This window comes from Oryctolagus cuniculus, chromosome 16, assembly GCF_964237555.1.
Source record: "Oryctolagus cuniculus chromosome 16, mOryCun1.1, whole genome shotgun sequence".
Taxonomy (NCBI): Eukaryota; Metazoa; Chordata; class Mammalia; order Lagomorpha; family Leporidae; genus Oryctolagus; species Oryctolagus cuniculus.
In genome coordinates, this window is record NC_091447.1 from 62691067 (window position 1) to 62707578 (window position 16512).

The 16512-nt window shown below is 53.7% G+C and overlaps 1 protein-coding gene across 10 annotated transcripts in view; it reads right to left on the reverse strand.

The window, feature by feature from the left end:
* Nucleotides 1–16512, reverse strand: part of CACNA1A (calcium voltage-gated channel subunit alpha1 A) — a 209231-nt gene that overhangs the window by 117964 nt on the left and 74755 nt on the right. For 9 of the 10 annotated variants that reach the window (XM_070058409.1, XM_070058410.1, NM_001101693.1 and 6 more), the window contains 1 exon segment: nucleotides 14671–14810. In XM_070058409.1, coding sequence (XP_069914510.1) covers nucleotides 14671–14810 — 140 coding nt within the window. 10 annotated transcript variants of the gene reach the window in all.

Below are 16512 nucleotides of genomic sequence, written 5' to 3' on the forward strand. Positions count from 1 at the left end.
TGGTCCAGTCTGTGGTTGGACACAGAACCAACAGATCTCACTAGAAAAACAGCGCACACCTGGGTAGGGGTGGGCTGGCTAGAGACGTTCTCATCTCTCTGGACACTTTGCTGGATTCTATTTCCCAGCACCTCTTGCAGCTAGGCATGGTCACAAGATGAAATCTGGCCAACGAGATGTGGCAGGAAGTGACAGAAGCCGCTCCTAGGTAGGGGCTGTAAAACTTCCTGCAAGATCCACCATATTGTTTCCCTTCTCTTATCTGCTTCCAACTGGACAGGATACAGCAGAGTCCCCGGGGATGGAAGAACCACCAGACGGATGGCGCCTGGAGCACTGGTGACCGTATGGAGCAGACGCCAATGAATGCCAGTGAATCCGCCTGGGCCGTGGACTAGAAATAATCTGTCACCCCTTGGGCTGCTGAAATTTGGGGGCAGATTCATTTCAATGATGACTCTATCCTAATACAGCTGTGATAAACAGTTCTGTTTTTGCTCAATCAACTTCTTTTTTTTAAAGATTTATTTATCTAAAGGCAGAGTTACAGAGAGGCAGAGGGAGGGAGGGAGAGAGAGAGAGAGACAGAGAGACAGAGAGAGGTCTTCCAACCACTGGTTCACTCCCCAAATGGCCACAATGGCCAGAGCTGGGCTGATCTGAAGCCAGGAGCCAGGAGCTTCTTCTGGGTGTCCCACATGTGTACAGGGGCCCAAGCACTTGGACCATCTTCTGCTACTTTCCCAGGCACATTAGCAGGGAGCTGGATTGGAAGTGGAGCAGCTGGGACTTGAAGTGGCACTCAAATGGGATGCCGGCACTGCGGGTGGTGGCTTTACCTGCTACGCCGCATCGTTGGCTCCTGGCTTTGGACTGGTGCAGTTCTGGCTGTTGCGGCCAATTGGGGAGTGAACCAGCCAATGGAAGACCTCTCTCTCCGTTGCTCCCCAACCCCGATTATTCATTGAAGGGCCTTTCCTCAAAGTGATTTTGGGGACCATGGGGACACAGGCTGCTGGAATGAGGGGGTTACAGTGCCGGAAGTCTCAAGAAACTTGAGACTTCAAGAGCACAAGAGACTTGGGCTGGGGCTGGAGAGGGAAACGCGGTGGATCTTGCAGGAAGCTCCAAGGCTCCGACCTCGAAGCAGCTTCCATCACTTCCCCCCGCATCCCATTGGCCAGTTTGCACCTTGTGACCCCGTCCAGGTGCAAGAGATGCTGGGAAAGAGAATCCAGCAAAGTGGATGGGAGCTGAGGGAGGGGCGTTACGGTCTGAATGTCTCCTCCTAGCCATGTGTAGAAGATTTATCTACATGGTGGCAGAATTAAAAAGTAGGGGATTTGGGAGAGTATTAAGAATGAGAGTTCCACTCCTTGTGCCTGGGTGGATTAGTTGCCCTAACACAAGGGCTTGATGGATGGAGTTTGCCCCCTCTTGCCCCATGAGGACCCCATGGTGGGGGGAGGGTGCACAAGAAGGCACCATCTTGAAATCACGCAAGAACAGAACCCTCATCCAGATTCTCACCCCGATTCACCCGAGGGCTTCCCAGCCTTCCGAATGGCAAGAAATAAAATTTTTCTGATCTGGAAAGTATGGGGTCTGTAGTATTTTGTTACAGTAGCACAAGTGCAGGAAGACCAGGGGAGACATTAGCTTCCTCTGAGACCAAGTGCCTGAAATAGCCAGGACCGGACCAGGTTGAAACCAGGAGCCAGGAGCTCCATCCAGGTATCCCCCATGGGTGGCAGGGACCCAAGCACTTGAGTCACCCACCTGCTGCGTTAGCAAGAGCCTGGAATTGGGAGCAGAGCTGGGGCTCCAACCCAGGTGTTCTGATATGCAAGATGGTACGCATTTTAACTGCGAAGCCAAATGCCTGCACCAGAAGCCAATTGTTTCTGATTTTATCTGCAAGGCAAAAAATTCCAAGGGGCCTGGAGGTGCTGTCCGAGGTGCTGTCCAAGGTCCTGTGGGTGAGGGACAGATCTGGGACTGCAGAATGCCTGGCCCGTGTCCATGCCGAAGTGTGCTGTCTGCTGGAGCTCCCAGGGCTGGGAAAGGCAGTTTATCTGCGCTAGCCCACGGGACAGTGACTCCCACCCATGGCCATCCACCATCTGAATTGTGGCTAATGTGGATGAGGGACAGAATGTTAAGCCTTATTCAGTTTTAATTAAAGTCTTAATAAGACAATTCCTTAAAAAACACAAGTAAGCACAGAACACCATCTAAGCTAGCAGTTGCACTGCGAAGAGTTCACCCAGAAGATCAACGGCAGAGACTCAAAAAGATACTTGCGGTGCCTCCAGCATCCCATATCCCAGTACCGCTGGGAGACCCGGATGGAGCTCCTGGCTGCTGGCTTCAGCCTGGCCCAGCCCTGGCTGTTGTGGGCATTTGGAGAGTGAACCAGCGGATGAGAGATCAATCTATCAATTGATTGATTAATTGATCTATCTATATCTATGTTCATCTATCATCTACCTACTATCTATATCTATGTATCTGTATCTGTTTATCATCTTTATTTATCTATTTTATTTATATTTTACTATGCCACGGTGCCGGCCCTGGAGTGTTATTTCAGTCTTAAAGAGGAAAAGGCCATTCTAACACAGCCCACAATGTGGGTCTACCTTGAAGACATTTCACTAAATAAAATAAGCCAGATGCGGACAGATACCTGCTGCTGGATTCCACCTGGGGGCGGTACCTAAGGTCATGGGATTCTCAGAGACCGGAAGCAGGAATGGTGGATGCCTGGGATGGAGGGAGGCAGGGCGGGTAGTGAGAGGTGCAGGGTGTCGAGCTTCCATTCTGGAAGATGAAAGATTCTGACCGTGGGGGTGTTTGCCCCAGCAGCTAGGAGAGCTTAAGACACCCACATCAGGAGAGCCTGGGTTCAGTTCCTGGCTCCAGCTCCTGAATCCAGCCCCCTGCTAATACACGCCCTGGGAGACGGTAGGGGATGGCTCAGGCACTCGGGTCTCTGCTGCCACCCACTGCAGTGGGGAGAGACCCAACTGGAGTTCCCCAGGGCAGCTCCCAAGCACGGCTTCGACCCCCGCCTCAAGGCTCAGGGTTGTTCCAGAGACCACCTGCTGTGCCAGGTGGTGGCCGGGAGTTGTCAGGATCACAAAGCAACTGCCAGGCGCCTGCTGGCCCTCGGCGGCCGGCCAGCTGTCGAGCTGTCGGCTTGCATCCGGCAAGCAGGAGGAGCACAGTGCTAAGTCTGCAACTCGGCACTGGGGTGCACACTCTCGGTGCCCAAGTCCTGCGGGGTTTCCACTCCATTGGGCAGGGACGGGAAGGGAGAGCTGTCAGCCGGAGCTCTGGGTGCCCAGTGGCTGTGGTGACAGCAGGACAGAGTCCTCCAAGGCTGCGAGCGGTGGCGGCAGCAGCAGCAACGGCAACATCCCACACAGAGCCTGAGCTAGGGGGCACAGGGGCGGGGTCTCCTGCCAGCCAGCGGGTGAATTCTCCATTCCCACGCACCGTGCGTGCAAACACCGAGCTTTCTAGGGCAGGGCGGGGTGGGGGTGGGGAAGCGTCAGCTTCTCCAATGAGCCCAAGGCAAAGAGTTAACAGAGACTCCCTGGGTGCTGTCAGTCATGGTGCATACCCTGTCCAGGCTGTCCCGCTCTTGCATTCTTGGATCTGCTATTTAGCACAGAGGAAGCACACGCTGAAAAATCTTTTATGGGGCCAGCGCTGTGGCGCAGTGGGTAAAGCCACTGCCTGCAGCGCCGGCATCCCATATGGGCGCCGGTTCAAGTCCTGGCTGCTCCACTTCCAATCCAGCTCTCTGCTATGGCCTGGGAAAGCAGCGGAAGATGACCCAAGTCCTTGGGCCCCTGCACCTGCGTGGAAGACCCAGGGGAAGCTCCTGGCTCCTGGCTTCGGATCAGCCCAGCTCTGGCCATTGCGTCCATTTGGGGAGTGAAACAGTAAATGGAAGACCTCTCTCTCTGCCTCTCTGTAATTTTTTCAAATTAATAAATAAATTTAAAAAAAAAAGGGAGTGGAGCAGCTGGCACTCCAATATGGGATGCCAGCATCGCGGGTCTCAGCTTCATCCCCTGCACCATGACACCGGCCCCCTGAGAGCAACGTTGGAGCAGGCCCCTTTCACCAGCTCGCCGCCTCATCACCCCCACAGCTGGGAGAAGAGAAGCATCACCCCATTTCACTGATAGGAAGACTGAGGGTCAGAGAGGCCCCAGAGCCAGAGAGCGGCAGAGGCGCGGCTTTCACCAGGGTTTCTGCGGTTTCCCAAATCTGAATGCCCTGCCCCTTCCTGCCTCCTGGAGTCTCTGCCCTTGAACCTGACCTTCCTCATGGACTTCGTGGTCAGCCTGGGAACCCTGGTAGCCTGAGCCTACTGCATGTGTTTCTTTGCTTCTCTTGGGCTCCTCACTGTTTGATTCACTCCCTGCTTCTTCTTCTTCTTTTTAAAGATTTATTTATTTATCTGAAAGGCAGAATTACAGAGAGGCAGAGAGAGAGGTCTTCCATCCGATGGTTCACTCCCCAAATGGATGCAATGGCTGGAGCTGCGCTGATCCGAAGCCAGGAGCCAGGAGCTTCCCCTGGGTCTCCCACGTGGGTGGTGGGGACTCGAGCCGTCACCGCTGCCTCCCAGGGTGCGCAGGAGCAGTGAGCTGGACTTGAACTCAGCACTCAGACACGGGATGTGGGTGCCCCAAGCAGTGTCTTAACCTCTGTCCCCAAAGCCCTGTCCATCTGTGACCTTTCTGAAGAACCTCCTCCCCAACCCCGCCTGATATGCAGGGACTCAATTTTTGCACCTGTCACTCTTTCTTCCTTGAACTTGAACTGGGGTCTGTGTCTCAGGTTCCCTTGTTCAGCGTCCTCCCTGGCTGGGGCCTGAGCTCTTGATGTCCCCAAGCAAGCCCCCACGCCCAGCCCTGGCCGCTGGCACGGTCGTGCGTGCTCTCTCTCTCTCTCTCCCCTTCAGCCTACTTAAATTAGCTCCATCTCCAGTCCTTGTCCCCAGCGGCAGGCCTGCCCTGGTTTCTCCAGGCTCTCAGCCTCTTGAATTTCATCTCCAATGCCACATGCTGGATCCCTACAGCCACGGCCGGTCATTTCCTAAAACCGGGGCGGGGGGTATTTTAAGGCCCCTGAGTGGCGAGTTGGGCAGGGAGGTGCTTCACACATCCTCTCCCCACCCCCTGCGGCATGCTCTTATGTTACAGCTGACATGATGCGCTGGGTGTCTGGGGCACCCACATCCCATATCACAGTGCCAGGTTCGAGTCCCACCTCCTCCACTTCTGATCCAGCTCCCGGCTGATGCACCTGACAAGGTAGCAGGCGATGGCTCAGGGGCTTGGGTCCCTGCCACCCATGTGGGAGACCTGGATGGAGCTCCTGGCTTCAGCCTGGCCCAGTCCTGGCCGTTGGGGACATTTGTAGGATGTCTCTCTCTCTCTCTCTCTCTCTCTCTCTGTGTGTGTGTTTCAAATAAACACATAAATCAGCACTATGGACTTCATCTGCCAGGGGCTGAGACCAGCAGGGAATGTTTGAGACCACGGTCTTTGCTTCCCAGGTGCCCGCGTCAGAGAGCACTGGGTTGCAACCCTGCACTCACTCCATCGGCTCAGCGCTGTGGCTAACAGCTTCTGTGTTCCAATGCTGATTCTGCCCACTTTCTAAGCTGGGAGGCTTGGGGCAAGTCCTCTAGCATCTCTGGGACTCAATTTTGTCATCTGTAAAGCCCTAGCGATATCTTTATTTGCCCATTGCCAGTAGGACCAAAACTCTGTATGGCACATGCAAAGGCCCTGTGGCTGGGAGACCCAAGTGCATGTGAGCAGGCAGGGCCCTGGCAGCTGCCTAGCGGGGACGCTTGCAAAGCTAAGTGGGGCAATTTCCCCATTGTGGTTTTTTCCTTTGGTTATTTTACTTGAAAGGCAGAGTGAGAGATAGGGAGAGATCTTCTATCTCCTGGTTCACTCCCCAAGTGCCAGCAACAACCAGGGCTGGGCCAGGCAGAAGCCAGGAGCCTGGAGCTCCATCCCGGCCGCCCACATGGGCGGCAGGGACCCAAGCACTTGGGTCCTCTTCCGCTGCCTTCCCAGGTAGATCAGCAGGGAGCTGGATGGGAAGTGGATCAGCCGGGGCTCCCAAGTGGGGGCTGAGCCCCCTGAAAAGCTGCTGGTCTCTACCAGCAAGCCTCCGCCTGTCGCCAGCAGCAGGAGGGGCTGCTCTACTGAGTTCTGTGACCCCCTGATCACACTATGAGGCCTTGGCTGCTGAAATCCCAGCTCATCAGGGCCAGAGGGCACCTGGGCCTCAACACCAGATCCTCCTTAGCCTCTGATGTCCCCACAAGTGGTTTAAGCTGAGTGGAGTTACACATTTAGAAAACACACACCGGCCTCCTTGTTCCATGTGCAACCTGTACAACCATGCAGAGTGGGCCTAAGAATGCTTCCCTGCTCAGACAACACCCACTTCCCTCCTTCTGCACAAAGTTGTTCATATTGGTGCCACCAAAGCAGCCAACTGGGCTCTGGTATGGGACACCAGCACCACAGGCGGCAGCTTAACCCCATGCACCATATGCCAGCCCCGAGTCTACAAGGTGTGCAGGCTTAGCCATGGGGAAGGGACACGGGAAGAGATGCTGAGGCTTTTGGCCTGGGGCCCTAGAAGGGCAGAACTTCTCTGACACGGGGAGGGGCAGGAAGGGGAACTGTTCAGGGCAGGGGCTTCGGACACCTTGAACGTGAGACACCTGCGAACATTCTCCCAAGTGGAAGCTTCGAGAGAGATCCAAGCTGGAGACAAAAGCACTCACAGCCTTGACGTTGGACGTGACCCCTAGCGGCCAGGGTAGAATCAGGAGCCATCGGGGAAAGAGGAGGCTTCCCTCGTTCTCGACCCAACCAAATCTCAGCTTTGTCACCCTACCAGGATGATTGAAAAAGTTTGAGGGAAAAAAAATGGAATCCAAAGCTAAGTTCACTTTGCTGCAAAAAAAAATCTGAAATCCATGTGTAGCCTTTTGTTTTTATGATACACATTGTCCATGAACTTTTTGAAGACCTCACAGTAACAGAAGCCCCGGAGAAGGGGTAGGTCTTGCTCTTGGGGTCGAACTGGGTCCTTCCCAGACAGAAGCAAGGCACAGCGCTTCCACTCCCTGTCCCGGAGGGAGGAGAGGTGTCATTAGCTCAAGAAACCGTGGAAACAGCGGTCAGATACCCCCCGCCCCCCGCCGCCGGGAAAGCACTTCAAGTTACAAGGGCTCCCAGACTTGGAGGGATGGGTGGCGGAGTCTTCTCCAGCCCCACCAAGGGAAATGGCCAAGGAGCTCGCTAGGGTACAAGGTCACCTGGCTGTGGCTCCCACCCCAGCATGGAGCAGATAGGACAGAAGGGAGTTGGGGCACTGTCCATGGTGCTGAGGCAGGGCACTGGGCACTGTCCGGGGTCCTGAAAGCTGTAACTCTCCAACTTTGGCTCCCTGAGTTGGGTTTGCGATCCTGGGAAAGCAAATTCCAAGGACGTGGAGGCAGATGGGTGACTTAGGAGGTGAACCAAGGAATGAGAAATCTGGGGAGGAAGGGATTTGTGGAGGCTACACACACGGAACTAGAGGGCTTCACTACAAGCAACTGGAATTGAGTCTCGCTGGGGGCATCGGGCATCGCTGTGTAACGTAACTCGGCTATTAGTGGGAAAGCCACAGCACTGGTGTGCTGACTGCCCAGATCAGGGGTTACAGGACGCTCCTGGGGGTGCCAAGCATCGGAAATGTGGGCTGAGCAGACTCCATGCAGTCGGAGAAGGCCCTCTGATGGAGACGCAGACAGACATGAGTGTTGGGGGGTGGGAGTGGGGTGGGGGTTCCTGAGAGAGGAGTCTGTGTGGGAACCACCCAGTGCAGCTGCAGGTGCATTTAGAGAGGAGCTGAAGGAATCAGGTGTGTGGGCCTGGTGCTGTGGCACAGTGGGTAAGGCCACCGCCTGCAGTGCTGGCATCCCATAGGGGCGTGGGTTCGAGTCCTGGCTGCTCCACTTCTGATCCAGCTCTCTGCTATGGCCTAGGAAAGCAGTGGAAGATGGCCCAAGTCCTTGGCCCCTGCACCTGCATGGGAGACCCTGAAGAAACTCCTGGCTTCTGTCTTCCAATTGGCCCAGCTCCAGCTGTTGTGACCATCTGGGGAGAGAACCAGTGGATGGAAGACCTCTCTCTCTCTCTCTCTCTCTCTCTCTATCTCTATCTCTATCTCTCTGTAACTCTGCCTTTCACACAAATAAATAAATCTTTTTTCTGTTTTTTTTTTTTAAAGATATCAAGTCAGGGTCACAAGGTCAGAGTGGGCAGAGCCTGCTGTGACTCTGAAGTCCAGGCCTTGAGTCACTGGGCTATCCCACTGCTGGTCACCTCCTTGTCCCCTCGCTGCAGCAGAACCCCTGATTTGACAAGGGAAGGAAGTGTCTCCCTGAGTCTCTACCCTAAAGCACTCAAACTCTCCAGGCTGTTTCCTTGGCAAAGCTTGATTGTGGGGAATCATGTCAGGCTCACCAAGCTAGATTCTAGATTCTGGTATGGTGTGGGTTCAAGTCCAGGATCCATTCCGTATGAGGTGACTTTGGGTGAGTGGTTAAACCTCTTGGGGTCAGAGCCACAAAATACCTGAGTGGCCAACAATTCACATACAACTTTCTTTTAAAACAGAAGACTTATTTGTTATGATCCATTGGAAAGGCAGAGTATGGTGGAAGGGGAGAGAGAGAGAGAGAGAGAGAGAGAGAGAGAGAGAGAGAGAGATCCGTCTGCTGATTCACTCCCCAAATGGCTGCAACAGCCAGGGCTGGGCCAGGCCAAAGGCGGTGAGCCAGGAGCTCCATCCGGGTCTCCCACATGGGTGACAGGGGCCCCAGCGCTTGGCCCGTCACCAGCTGTTGCCTTCCCAGGGTGCATCAGCAGGGGGCTGGATTGGGAAGCGGAGCAGCCAGGACTTGAACTGGGGAGCTGGTGTCATAGCGGCAGCTTCACTAGCTGCACCTCCCCACGTGTGGCTTGGCTTTGGGGAGCAGCAATAGGAGGAGGCTGCGAAATCCATCCAGCACCACAGCCTGCATTGGGGTTAATTCTAGGAAGCTATGACTTAATACTGCATCTATGTGTTGCTTTCCCTCGCTGGCTGGCAACTGCAAATGCCACCTTGTGCACTCTGTGCTTGTGTGTACATTGTGATACATTGTTACCATTTGAGAGAGGTTTGTGTACATTTGAAGGGAAAGAAACCATAACACAGGCGTCATCAACTGCCTGAGTTTCAAACTTGCCTCTTGCTCCTGATTCCAGCTCCTGGCTGACGGGCGTCATTGTTGGGAGGGAGCAGGGAACAGCTCAAGTCCTTGGATCTCTGCCAGGTCACAGGGGACACCTGGACAGAGCTTCCAGCGCCCAGATTTGGTTGAGCCCAGCTCCAACTCTTGAGGGCGTTTGGGGAGTGAACTAGAGAACGAGAGTGCTCTCTGTCGCGCGGTCTCTCTCTTTCTCTGTAATTCTACCTCTCAAATAAGTAAATAAAATCTTTTCTTAAAAAAGGACTGGAAGGCCGGCGCCGCAGCTCAATAGGCTAATCCTCCACCTAGCGGCGCTGGCACCCCGGGTTCTAGTCCCGGTCGGGGATTCTTTCCCGGTTGCCCCTCTTCCAGGCCAGCTCTCTGCTGTGGCCCGGGAAGGCAGTGGAGGATGGCCCAAGTACTTGGGCCCTGCACCCCATGGGAGACCAGGAGAAGCACCTGGCTCCTTCCATCGGATCAGCACGGTGCGCTGGCTGCAGTGCACCGGCCACGGTGGCCGTTGGAGGGTGAACCAATGGCAAAGGAAGACCTTTCTCTCTGTCTCTCTCTCTCTCGCACTATCCACTCTGCCTGTCAAAAAAAAAAAAAAAAAAAAACAAAACAAAAAAGGACTGGAGAAATACAATGAGCAAATATTAAATGCAGAACTGCCACACACAAGTCAGCAATCCCATTCCTGAGTACGGACTGGGCAGAAATGCAAATGGATTTGGAGAGATCTGTGCATACATCATGTGCATAACCCCACCACCAAACGCAGAATCAACCCAAGCGCCCATCAACATATGAATCCACAGACCCAGGGCAGCGCAGCCTCTCTGCATCTCAGCTTTGTTGTGAGTGGAATGGAGGGGCTGGCCCGTCCAGTGTCCATGGAGCCCTCAAGTTTGGCAATGCTACCAGAAACCTTAAAATCAGCATCGTTTCCTGCTGGCTGCCCAGTACTCGGGTCTTTTCCTTGCCTCTGATCCTCAGCAGATTTGCTGCACACCTAGAGCAGTTGCACAGGACCACCCAAAAGGGAGTATTTGTGCTCACAGAGTCACAAACATCACAGATGCTGAACACTCAGAACTCCTCCATCCCAAGTTTAACTGACGGGCAATCTGCCATGGGTTCCTGGACCGTCTCCATCTGTCTGTCAGTGAATGGGCCCCATCTCCATCTTCTTTTTGTTAAAAGATGTATTGATGTATTTGAAAGGCATAGTTGGAGAGAGAGAGAGAGAGAGAGAGAGAGAGAGAGAGAGAGAAAGTGAGAGAGAGAGAGAGAGAGAGTCTGTCCACTGGTTCACTTTCCAAATGGCTGCAACAGCCAGGGCTGGGGCCAGGAGGAAGCCAGGAGCCAGGAGCTTCTTCCAGGTCTCCCATGCGGGTGCAGGGGCCCAAGGACTTGGGCCATCTTCCACTGCTTTCCCAGGCCATAGCAGAGAGCTGGATCAGAAGTGGAGCAGCCAGGACTCGAACCAGCGCCCATATAGGAAGCTCGTGTGGCAGGCAGAGAATCAGCCAACTGTGCCTCAACGCCATCCCTGGGCCTTGCCTTCTTATAATTGCAGCCCATCTCCATCCTCAGAAGCATCTTCACCTCCCAGCTCGACCCACCCCACTGAGCAGCTACAGGTGCTGGTGGCGGCGGGCAGAGACAACACCCTCTTCCTTGAGCCACACGTGCTGTGACACGGTCCCTGGGTTGTGTGTGGCGCTCCATCTTTGGGCATCACAGGGAGAGCTCTGTCATCTCCAACTCACGGCCGAGCCTCGGAAACCTTCCCCCAACACATTTTTCAGATCAGAACTTCAAATACAATGCAAATATATGCTTTAACAGGGTTTGATCAAATGACAAAGTTAGACTTTCTCAGAGGCTTTGAAGAACAAATGAAAAAGAAATCCACAGGGAAGAGTTTTTCCACCCAGCTTTGCACAAGTAGAGGGAGATCTTGGGAGTTCATGGGAAAATGAGCCATGTTTCACTGCCATGCTTTGCTTGGGAAATCTGGGAAGACAGTGAATGAATCAAAAAGTGTTCACTAGGGGTCAGCATTGTGGGTTCAAGTCCTGGCTGCTCCACTTCTGATCCAGCTCTCTGCTGTGGCCTGGGAAAGCAGTGGAAGATGGCCCAAGTCCTTGGGCCCCTGCACCTGCATGGGAGATCCGGATGGAGCGTCTGGCTCCTGGTTTCAGCCTGGTCCCAGTCCTGGCTGTTTCAGGCATTTGGGGGGAGTGAACCAGCGGATGGAAGATCTCTCTCTCTCCCCTTGTGGTCCTCTATAACTCTGCCTTTCCAATAAATAAATTTAAAAAAGACAGCACAGGAGTTTCTTCAGGTCTTTCAAGAGCCAGGGGTTTTTAAAGCTGCTTCCTGCCAGCACAGACAGCCTCTGGGAACGTAAATTGGCACAACCACTCAGGGCAATTTGGCAACATCCAGCGAGGTTGAAGATGCGTGGAGTCCACAACTCAGCAGTTCCACTCCTGGGTACACGCCCCAGCCAGACGCAGCTGCTATCGAAACAGCCCCAGGCAGGAAGCAGACAGAAGTGGGTAAATGCGGTCCCTAACGTCCATCCCGCTGGGCACTGCACAGCTCCGAGGGTGGGTGAATGAGACGTGTTCTCGTTAGATGGATCCCACATGCAGCACAAGAGGCGGGTTGTGGAAGAAGACCTTGATACAGAAACTTCATGCCCACGAAGCAGTGCCACAGACAGCTGTTCCCCACTCCAGAACCTCCCACTGACACCTGCATCTGTAGCTGCTCGAGTCCCTTCTATAAAATGGCATAATATTTGCACAGAAGCTATGCACAGGGGCCGGCGCTGTGGTGTAGTGGGTAAAGCCACCGCCTGCAGTGCCGGCATCCCATACGGGCACGAGTTTGAGTCTTGGCTGCTCCACTTCCAATCCAGCTCTCTGCTATGGTCTGGAAAAGCAGTAGATAATGACCCAAGTCATTGGGATCCTGCACCCACATGGGAGACCCAGAAGAAGCTCCTGGCTCCTGGATTCAGATTGGTTCAGCTCTGGCCATTTGGGGAGTGAACCAGCAAATGGAAGACCTCTCCCTCTCTCTCTCTCTCTCTCTCTCACACACACACTCTCTCTCCCCCCCCCCATCTGTAACTCTACTTCTTGAAATAAATGGACACAGCCCCACAGCCCTTTAATCATCTGTAGATCTTCTTACACCTTATACAATGTAACCACCACATAAACAGTCATTATCTTGTATTCTTGAGGGACTAATGAGAAATAAAAAGTGCCTTAACCACTAGACCAAACATTGGCCCTTGAATATCTTTAGCAAACATTTTTCGACAAGAACTTGGCCAAGGGACTGCTTCACAGGCAAATTTCCTAGCACAGTAACAGAAAAATGCCCAGTGCCACATCCTGTCCCTGGAGTGTGCCAAGGCCCCAAGACACAGGACTGAGGGACCAGCCCACAGAGGACAGCCACACCCCTCAGTACACAACCATGCCCCTCAGTACAAACCACGCCCACACAAAGTGAGCCCAGAGCCACAACCCTCTGTGGATAACCACGTCCCTCAATAGAAGCCATGCCCACACGAGTGAGCCCACAACCATGCCCCTCAGCAGACACGCCCTCCAGTAGAAGCTATGCCCACGTGAGTGAGCACACAGCCACACCCTCCATGGATAGCCACACCCCTCAATAGAAGTCACACCCACACAAATGAGCTCACTGCTATGCCCCCCAGTAGACAGCTAAGCCCACACGAGTCCACAGCCACGTCCCTCCATGGATAAACATGCCCCTCAATAGAAGCCACACCTGCATGAGTGGGTCCACAGTCACGCCTCTCGGTGGGTAGCCACGCCCTTTGATAGAAGCCACGCCCACACGAGTGAGATCACAGACACGCCCCTCAGTGGACAGCCATGCCCCTTGACAAGAAAGCCACGCCCACACGAGTGAGCTCACAGCCCTCACCAGAGACTACCCACACCTGGACACCTCAACAAAAACCGCCCAGCTCCCCTTTGGGGAAGCAACGTTCCTGTCTCGAACAACACACACGGTCGGCATCTGAATCGTGGGAGCTCAGACCCACAACAGGACCAGAAGCAGCAGGAACGATGGCCCCGGGGAAGGGGGCTGTGCAGGGGACCTCCCCATGATGAGTGGTCCCAGAAGACCACAGCCGGGGCAGAGGAGGAGTCGGCACTCCATGGATAATGGCCACATCTACACTGGGGTTTGCTGAAGACCTTGGGGTCCCTTACAGAGCCTGGATGGCTGCTCATCAAATCCGCTCCCTTTTTTAAGGAGAAACAAATTTCTGTTGTTGAAGCCACTTCCTAGTCTCAGATCTTTTGTGACAGCAACTCATGTTGTCTTATAGAGAATCCTTGAATGAGAATGGGTACACATACACCTGTCAACCCTAGCTCATTATACAAAGGAGCTTCACAAAGTTCATAGAGAATTGGATTAGTTAAAAGATAATACAGGTGACCGGCGCTGCGGCTCACTAGGCTAATCCTCCGCCTGTGGCGCCGGCACCCTGGGATCTAGTCCCAGTTGGGGCACTGGTTCTGTCCGGGTAGCTCCTCTTCCAGTCCAGCTCTCTGTTGTGGCCTGGGAATGCAGTGGAGGATGCCCAAGTCCTTGGGCCCTGCACCCCATGGGAGACCAGGAGGAAGCACCTGGCTCATGGCTTCGGATCAGTCCAGCTCTGACCTGAAAAATACGGACCTGAAAACTCCTTGGAGGCAGGATCTGTATCTCCTTGAGCTTGGCTTCCTCCACAGTCATAACCACGCCCTGCACCCAAAAGTCTCCAACAAACATTCACCAAGTTGCAAAAAAAAAAAAAAAAAAAAAAAAAGGCAAGACAGCCCTAAGCAACAGACGGGACCCACGCGCCTCCAACAGTTAGAAACTCAAAAGTTCTCACCTTAGGTTCCAACCTCTGCCCCACCACACAGGGACACTGGGGTCTCGGACCATTTCTTCTCAGTTTTTCAAGGCTCCTCAGGGGTCAGATGGGAATGTTAGTATTTCCTAATTCCTTGGGTGGTTTTGAGGCTTAAGTGATCAAAATGACCAAAAGCACTTTGCAAATAGCCAACTGCAAAGCATCATTATTCTAACTGCAACAGAAAACATCTGCTGTTGAGATACTGAGGTGGGGCACAGGTTGGGGGAGAGAAGGCGGCAGGTGCACGTGAAAGAACACAGGGGGCCCAGCCTGGGCCACACCCGCCATCCCACCTCCAAAATCTCACCATTGTTCGCCTCTGAGAGAAATCGAAAGGACTCAGCAGGTGCACGGCACTTACCCAGTTAGCACCACCACAAAGTCCATCACGTTCCAACCGTTCCTTAGGTAGGACCCTTTGTGGAAGGCAAACCCCAGGGCGATAATTTTAATTCCAGCCTCGAAACAAAAAATGCCAATGAAGTACGGTTCTGTGTCATCCTGGAAGGCAGAGGAGACAAGTTCAGTGCCTCGTGTGCAGCAGAGCATGGCGAGACCCGCCCAGAGAGATACCGCCTGCCTCCCACCTCCCTCAGCTGTCCAGCACCCACTCCCTCCCCCACTGCACCCTTCCAAGGTTCTCTCGTCCTAAAGTCTTTGCAAGAGAAGCAGAAATGCAGAGGAGACCGCTTTGTTTCCTCTTGGCCAGCGTCACAAACTGTTCGCACAAGCCCATATGGCAAGTCCCTGGCCGCAAGTGCCCATTTACTCTTAATTTAAACATAATAAGACATTTTATTTTTTAAAAAAAGATGTATGTATTCATGTACTTGAAAGGTCGAGTTGCAGAGGGAGAGGGCAAGACAGAGAGATTAGAGATAGATATGTGTGTGTGTGTGTGTGTGTGTGTGAGAGAGAGAGAGAGAGAGAGAGAGAGAGAACATATCTTCCATCTGTTGGTTCACTCCCCAGATGGCCAGGGCTGGGAGACCTTGGGGCTCCCATATGTGGCAACAGGGGCCCAAGTACTTGGGCCATCTTCTGCTGTCTCTCCAGGTACATTAGCAGGGAGCTGGATCAGAAGCAGAGCAGCTGGGATTTGAACCAGCACTCTTATGGACAGTGTTGTGGGCTGGGGCTGAACCCACTGTGCCACAGTGCTGGCTCCACATAGTAAGATTTCAAGTTGCAGTTCCGTAGTCACACTAGCTACCTTTCCCACGGGTACTGTACTGGATGGTACAGATAGAAGGCGTTGATTTCTGTCATTGCAGAAAGTCCTACTGGAAGGCATTGGTCCCACATAGTATCTAAGGGCTTTGAAGGTTGGAGCCTGTGCGTTGACCTTACTCTAAAATCTGACCCCCCCTTCCATGGCTGGCTCTCAACTGGGACACACCAGCATGGCCATTCATGTTGCCAAAATAGTGGCAAAGTAGTTCTGCACCCCCACACCCCAACAGTCCTGGCTTCCAGCTGGTCGGTCACCTCTCCTGTTGGAAATTAAACTGTATACGCGGTGTGCACAGAGCCTCTACCTGGCTTTTTACCCAGAATGCTTCTCGAGTGTCCATTATTTGCTTTCTGCCCCTACAATTCTTCCCATTAGCTTGCCACTGGCTGCCCTCTTCATTGACTTCCAAACGTTTCTTTGCTACTCAGCCTCATCTTAAGGGAACACGAACACAAGTCTGGAATACATAGGGTCGCGAGGCACCGTGTGTGTGTGTGTGTGTGTGTCTCTGTGTGTGTGTGTTTAGGATAGGCCCTGCTAGGCTCTGCACATGGCTTGTCTTCCCAAGACAGTACGGGAAGCCGGGTCCCCAGAGTTCAGAAGTGCTGGAACCTTTAAGAGGCGGGGCCTCGTGAGAGGTGGTGAGGTCATCGGAGTGACTTAGGGCTCAGTGAGCTGTTATGGAAGAGCAAACCTGGCCCCGGAACCTCTGGCTTCCTGTCCCACCACGTGACTCCTCCTTCTCTGGCTTCCGGAGCCACCACGTGACCCCTCCTTCCCTGACTTCCTGTCCTACCACATGATCCTTCCCTCTCTGACTTCCGGTGCAGTAGGCTCTCTCTTTCACTCTGGCTTCCAGAACCACCACGTGACCCCTCCCTCCCCAACTTCCTGTCCCACCACATGAGCTCTCCCTCTCTGGTTTCCCACCCACTGGGAGCTCTCTCTCACTCTCTGACTTCCGGTGCA